At 43.0% G+C, this 7,500-nt stretch overlaps 1 protein-coding gene across 1 annotated transcript in view; it reads right to left on the reverse strand.

Moving 5' to 3' along the window:
• The window catches only part of LOC113804704 (multidrug resistance-associated protein 1), a 35,316-nt gene that overhangs the window by 7,195 nt on the left and 20,621 nt on the right, over nucleotides 1-7,500 (reverse strand). Inside the window, exons 16-23 of the mRNA XM_070115432.1 lie at nucleotides 6,924-7,100; nucleotides 6,288-6,455; nucleotides 5,593-5,773; nucleotides 3,716-3,821; nucleotides 3,013-3,406; nucleotides 2,570-2,656; nucleotides 1,192-1,444; nucleotides 609-829 (exon numbers count right to left, since the gene is read on the reverse strand). Of these exons, the coding sequence (XP_069971533.1) occupies nucleotides 609-829; nucleotides 1,192-1,444; nucleotides 2,570-2,656; nucleotides 3,013-3,406; nucleotides 3,716-3,821; nucleotides 5,593-5,773; nucleotides 6,288-6,455; nucleotides 6,924-7,100 (1,587 nt within the window). The remainder of the gene's footprint in view (nucleotides 1-608; nucleotides 830-1,191; nucleotides 1,445-2,569; nucleotides 2,657-3,012; nucleotides 3,407-3,715; nucleotides 3,822-5,592; nucleotides 5,774-6,287; nucleotides 6,456-6,923; nucleotides 7,101-7,500) is intronic.

Genomic DNA, 7,500 nt, shown 5'->3' on the forward strand with positions numbered 1-7,500 from the left:
AGTGATGTGTCGCGGTGAAGGTTTCGATTCATAACAAGGCTTTGTGGTGTTTTAGTGATGTGAGTGTATAGTGCTAGTGTGTGCTTACTCGTATGCAGATTATGTTTGCAACGTGTGTTTTCTTTAGTCTAGATCCTCATAGTGTTGAGAAATAATAGTATATTACATTGGAACTATAATAGCATTATCCCATTTATATTTTGATTTTGCTTATGTTTCATCCGTTCCTTCGTTCGTTCGTTCGCACACAAAGAAAGCAGGTTATCAGTGCCGACTGAAATCATATTCCTTGTGACTTTGTTGAAATTGCGTTACTTGTATGTTAAACGGGATGGTATCTGACAACGTGAATATTAAATAATGAAACACACACACATATATAGACATCCTATTATGAATCTTTTAGAATCCTATTACATATATTATCATTATCATCATTACTATTATCACAATTACTACAATTACTATTATCATTATCATTCTCATCATTATCAATACTATCGTCATCATGAACACAGCGACCCGAGGGGCTATCCGACAGGTAAACAAGGAAGGGAGGAAGGGAGGAAGGGAAGGGAAAGGGCGAGAAGAGCGCCCCTTCGCCGTACCTGAGTAACGCACACCAGCATAAACCGCGTGCTGTCCGGGAGTGTGGTGTCCAGGACGTTAACTTCCTTGCTGAACCGGTTGATGATCCTCCCGCTGGGGTTGGTGTCGAAGAAGCTCATGGGCAGACGCACCACGCTGTCCAGGAGGCGCTGGTGGAGGACCTGCGACGACCGGAGGCAGCCCAGCAACAGCATCAGCATCCCCGCGAACAGGAAGGAGACTGCGGGAGAGGGGGGAGGGGAAGGTGAGATAGGAGGAGGAAGGGAAGAGAAAAGGGAGACAGGGTGAGAGAACGGGAAATAGATGTGTGTGTGTGTGTGTGTAGGTAGGTGGGTGGGTGTGGGTATGTATGTACACAGTATATATGTGTGTGTACATGGGTGTGGGTTAGTGTGCGTGTGTATGCGTGTGTGTGTGTGTGTGTGTGCGCGTGTGTGCGTATGTGTGCGTGTGCGTGTGTGTGTGTTTGTGTGTGTGTGTGTGTGTGTATGTGTGTGTGTGTGTGTGTGTGTGTGTGTGTGTGTATGCGTGTGTGTGTGTATGCGTGTGTGTGTGCATTACGTGCGCCATGCTCAGCCTTACCTTGCGCAACACCGAAAGCGCCATACACAACCAGGAAAATGTCTTTGCTTATGACAAAGCCACTGGACACGGGATCCAGGCCTGTGTTGTTGGTGAAGTCATATGAACTGGTGTTGAGGTCGCTTGTGTTGCTGTGAGCGCTGGTGTCGAGGTCATGTAAACTGGTGTTGACGTAAGAGGCGCCTGAAGAAGGGGATGCTTCGCCTGCGCTGGACCAGTACGACAACCATACATTGCTGCCGGCGATGCAGGCCTGGAACGCCAGCGGGCTCAGTTAGATATAAATAGGACAATATATATGTATATGTATATATATATATATATATATATATATATATATATATATATATATATATATATATATATATATATATATATATATATATATATACATATATATATACATGTATATATATATATATATATATATATATATATATATATATATATATATATATATATATATATATATATATATATATATACGTGTGTGTGTGTGTATTCAAAAATATATATATACATATTTTTTCTTTTCTTTTTTTGCTAGTAATCTCCCCATCATTAATTTCATAAATTTGTCGATATTTTTTCGCTAGCCTCTCTTCCTATTCTATTTCAGTATCTATTCCACCTATTTCTCTATCTACGTATTTGCAGCACACCTATTACCACCTCAAACGAAGAGGCAATTGTGGAATACAATATCCACACAATCATTATGTAACACTGTAAAGCTTCAGGTGCTGTTGATAGCCAAGTTCAGTAAACTGAAGAATGAATGCAGCGAACTAAGCGTTTCCATTACAGAACTGTTCACCATAATAACTATTGCAATTGTTATGATAAATATCATAAATGCCATGATAATTCATAATATAATGATAATACCCATATACTGATAGACCCATGCCACAACTCCACAGTGATCAATATCTATACAAAAATTCCTTATGATTTAAATATTCCATTGGTCAGCCGCGACGCAGCGCATCAAAGCATATCTATAGTTTTTAAACCCCCTCCCCCTCCCCCTCCCTTTCTCTTTCCCTCTCCCTCTCCCTCTCCCCCTCCCCCTCTCCCTCTCCCTCTCCCTCTCCCTCTCCCTCTCCCTCTCCCTCTCCCTCTCCCTCTCCCTCTCTCTCTCTCTCTCTCTCTCTCTCTCTCTCCCTCTCCCTCTCCCTCTCCCTCTCCCTCTCCCCCTCCCTTTCCCTTTCCCTTTCTCTTTCCATCTCCCTCGCTCCCTCTCCCTCCCTCTCCCTTTCCCTTTCCCTCTCCCTTTCCCTTTCCCTTTCCCTCTCCCTATCCCTCTCCCTCTCCCTCTATTGCGTAAAATTACCAACAAATGAAACGAGAACAAAAAGGAGGAAGATACACAAACCTGCGCAAGAGACATGAAGACGATCGGCAGAACGGCGAGGCACACGCCCATGGATTTCCCGTAAACCAGGTACATCTTCCTCGACACCTGCGGGAGAGAACGGAGAATGCGGTCGTGAGGTTGGGCGGTGGCAGAGCGGGGTTTTGCGTCTCGTGTTTTGAGAGGTTGGTGAATTCTGTGTATGGTGAAGAGAGAGGGAGAGGGAGAGAAGGAGATAGGGAGCGAGAGAGAGAAACTAAGAGCGAGAGAGAGGGGGGAGGGAGAGAGAAAGAGAGAGAGAGAGAGAGACAGAAACAGACAGACTGACAGGTAAACAGACAGACAGACACAGACAAAAAGACAGCGAGACAGAGAGGGAGAGGGAGGGATGTAGAGATAGACCGATAGATAGAGGGAGAGACGAAGAGAGACGGGCACGCAGACTCTATGCAAATGAGCCCTACCTTCCCTGTCTCCGCCGTCTCGTCCTCGACCAGCCTCTTCGCCTCCTCGCCCTCCGCCCCGTCGACCTCGCTCATCCGCTCCTCCAGCTCGGTCACCAGCTCGACCTCGCTCTTCCCGCTCCGCCCGCTGTGAACCGACGTCCGGCTCCCGTGCAAGCCGTTCGCGTAGCTCCGACTCCGGAAATTCTTGTCCAGAACGGCCTCGGCGAAGTTCCGGCGTCGTCCGTGGTCGTGGTGGTTGTCGTTGCCGTGCTGCCGCCCCGCCTTCCGGTTCAGGGACGCGCTGGAGAGCTCGGTCGCCCGCCGGTCGTGGCTGTGCAGGCGGTCGACCGAACTGGTCACCGTCTCGCTGATGCTTCGGACCCTTCGGCCGCGGGCTCGGAGGTCAGTCTCGCTGGCGTGGGCGTGCGGGGACGACGTGCGGATATCGTTAGTTTGTTTTATTCATTTTGTGTTTTTTGTTTATGTCTATGGTACTTGGATATTGTGTTTTGAGTTTTTTGTTTGTTTGTTTATGTCTATCATACATGGATATTGTGTTTTGAAGACCTTAAGAACATTTCTGTGGTGGTACATATTCGTCTTCTTGTGCGTGCTTGTATTTGGTTCTTAGACATTCACTTCTGCAATAGTGTACATAAATGGACTGCTTCAATATGTACGTTTATCTAAGCGTGTAATATCGTTCATTTGAACACCTTACCTGCCGATATTGTTAACAGAAGTCCTGCTGGACCTCAACGACAGCTGACGAAGGAGAGGCTCAGCTCCTGTCACGTGCTCCAGCTGGTCAAAGAGCTCTTCATACTCTTTAAGAAAAAATACCAGTGCAAATTAGCTCTTCGGCTATAACAATAGCATTCTTTCGTGCTTTTAAATTTGTCTCACATTTCTCTCTACGCAAGAGTATAACCCAAAACAAATGTAAACATATAAGATATTCACTCAAAATCAATGTTGTCCATTCTTACTGAGTAGCCTACTAGACAAAAGAAAAAAAAAAAACGAAAGTCTCATAAAAAATCCATAAATATAAATAATCCTTTCTCATTTACAATGAATACGTCACCTGGATTCGATCATGACATCCTTCCTTAACTGTTCTATATGTTCTTCAAGAATACATGTACGTTCTTAATTTTTTTTCCAGCATCTCCTAAGCGAGTAAGGGAAACTAAAAGGCTTTTTCCCTCGGCAAGGTCAGGGCCCGTACTAATAGCATTATGTAATTTCTATAATGTACCTGCCCACCTGCATCACCCTTGCAACTATGCTTCGATTCACTGATCGTGGCCTTTGACACAGAAAGACGCAATTGTTGTCTTTCTATTAATAAAACTATTTCAGAGTGCACTCCGGTTTCTTTTGGCAATCTACAGGTAGCAATACTGATAATTTTACTGATCATTTTATCGAAGAGTAATATCTAGTATGTGTGTAGTATGAAGCTTTACTCGATGGCCATAAGTTAAATGTTTGCTATCCATAATGTTTTCTAGTAAAAAAATAAGATAAAATAATGTTGTTGCATTCTCAGAGCGTGTGGCTGTGTATCTTACTAATCAAGTTACGATATTAAATCACTAAAGGTAGGCCACAAGTAGTTTTATCTTGGTATAACTGATAAGATAATTGTGTTTTATAGGAAATCAATAACGAAAAATGACGAATGACTTGCGCCAGTCAGTAGAATTCAATCGTTTAGTAGCCTCATATTTCCACCCGTGAAAGGTGTAAACATCTGGCCCTAAAGAATTTCAGATCTTCTGTGAATTGCGGGGGGCACTTCACTACCCAGAATAGCCTACGAGATTTCCAAGACTTCCGAAATCCCAAAAAATATACCGGGATTTCCAGATTTCCAGACAGATTTGTAGGGGATTTCCGGATTTCGAAGGATTTCCAAAGTTTTCAGAGGTGTTTAAATACCTTTAAATCATCGTAAATGTTTAAAAAAACTAATCTGTTAACCTTTTGTTACCATACAGGTTCAACATCAAATGCACTGCTTTACCATAAAACATGATTCTGCTTAAGGTTACTGCTTTTCGTTTTCATCATAATCCGAAGATTTAGTACATTATAAACTATTTAAGTAGCGTTTAAACCCACTCCAGAAATAGCCATAATTACTTGGAAATTTGAGCATTTTAAAAGGAATGTTTCTGAAAATTTGCGGGAATAGACATTAGGGGTTTAAAGTTAACTCACTTGAATTTGCAGCTACATTCATACCATCCTGTGCTACTATTTTACTGATACAATGTCTAATGCGTAATCGTTTCTCCGGTATTTTGAGCTTCACTTTGATAAGAACCTGCTTTCCCAAAAGAGGATTTCGTAGTACTGGTAGCTACTCAAAAATATCAAATCGCTTAAAACGGGACAGAGGGTCACAAAACATATAACTACGAAACCGTATCAACGATTTTTGATAAAGCTGCTTGTCCGATTTTTAAAAAAAGGTCTAAAAGTTTAGAAAAAAGGCATTTTAGCCATTAATAAAAATCTAGAATAGTATTATTTTAAGACGGTATGTTTTATTTAAAAAAATGAATAAAGGCTATTTTCGAATCTCACCTTCATCAGCCTCCTTGTCTGTCGTGTCGTTGATGTGTTGGAGAACGAAGTTGGCGAAGTCCCCCTGTTTCGCCACCAACTCCGCGTAGCTGCCCTTCTCCACCACTCGCCCGCCCTCCATCACCACCACTTCGTCCACGCGGGGGAGGAAGGTCACGGCGTGGGTCACCAGGAGCCGAGTCTGGTCAGAGGTCACGGTGAGCAGCGTCGTGGTTAAAGGGTGTGTATTGTTTTTCCTTCTCTCTCTTTCGTTTTGTCTTTCTTTCTCCTTCACTCTTACTCTTACTCTACCCTCTTTCTCTCTTTCTCTTTCTCTTCCTCAATTGTCTTTCTTTCTCTTTGTCTTCCTCATTTCACTCTCTCTCTTACTCTTACTCTTACTCTTACCCTCAGTCTTACTCGCACTCTCTCTCACTCTCATCCTCACCCCTCACTCAATCGCAGTCTCTCTCTCTCTCTCTCTTTCTTTCTTTCTTTCTTTCTTTCTTTCTTTCTTTCTTTCTTTCTTTCTTTCTTTCTTTCTTTCTTTCTTTCTCTCTCTCTCTCTCTCTCTCTCTCTCTCTCTTTCTCTCTCTCCCTCCCTCCCTTTCCCTCCCTCCCTCCCTCTCTCTCTTTTTCTCTCATCTCACTCCTCCCATTTTCTAACTCCTTGCATAACGCAGCGACCTTTGACCTCGCCCCAGGACCCTCCTCACCCTGTCGTGCAGTATCCCCTGAGGCCCGATGACGTTGTCGAAGATGTAGCGTCCCACGTGAGCGTCGACGGCACTGAGGGGGTCGTCGAGCAGCACGATGTCGGCGTCGCTGTAGACGGCTCGAGCCAGGGACACGCGCTGCTTCTGGCCGCCGCTGAGGTTGATGCCCTGCGGAGGTGGGGTCGGTGGGTTGGAAGGGTTGGGGTTGGTTTTGATTAGATTAATTGGGGTCTTGTTTGTATGTAGGCAGTGTTGGGGGTAATTGTTCATCCATGTTTTATCCCGTTTTTTATTTATTTATTCATTTTATTATTTTTTTGTTTTTTAGATAATTTTCTCTTGACAAGAAGTCTACGCTGTTTTTAGTTTGCAGATCTTTATATGTGATGAACTGATGCCGTTTTTCTTCTGTTAATGTTGTTTTAGAATGTACTAAAACTGATGATATTTAAGCCATAACAACTTTTAAACTGTGATAGAAAAACTTTATCATTACAATTGATATCATTATTACCAATTCATTATCAACATCATCAACATTATCATTGGCATTATTAGCCGACATGATTATTCGACATTATTAGCCGACCTCCCACCCTCAACAGAAACGCATAAAACATAGAAGTATAAGCTAACCTTCTCTCCGATCTCGGTCATGTCTCCTCCAGGTAGCATGTCGAGGTCAGGCTGGAGAGCGCAAGCCTTGACCACCTTATTGTACCTTTTGGCGTCGAAGTGTTCACCCCACGTGATGTTGTCCCTCAAGGTCGCATTCTGGAGCCATGCTTGCTGGGACACGTATGCTATGCGGCCCTACGGAGAGCGGTTATAGGCGTTCGTCTTAATATCGAAAATTACATGAAAATGCAATTAAGATTCTTAATCTTTTTCTTCCTTTCCTATATTTGTTCTAACTTATGAAAACTACTTTCAATTCTTTCTTTCTTTCTTTCTTTCTTTCTTTCTTTCTTTCTTTCTTTCTTTCTTTCTTTCTCTCTCTCTCTCTCTCTCTCTCTCTCTCTCTCTCTCTCTCTCTCTCTCTCTCCTTCACATGATACGCACTTAATTGCAACCCACGTTTCCACATTTCTGAATACCTGTCATTATCTTGCTACTATGTGCAGTATATACAAATATATTTAGGCACAAAATATCTAGATTCACTGTGAATTCACATGACAGAAAAGGAATGTCTTTGGCGATGACTAAATTT

This window comes from Penaeus vannamei, chromosome 37, assembly GCF_042767895.1.
Source record: "Penaeus vannamei isolate JL-2024 chromosome 37, ASM4276789v1, whole genome shotgun sequence".
NCBI classification, from domain to species: Eukaryota; Metazoa; Arthropoda; class Malacostraca; order Decapoda; family Penaeidae; genus Penaeus; species Penaeus vannamei.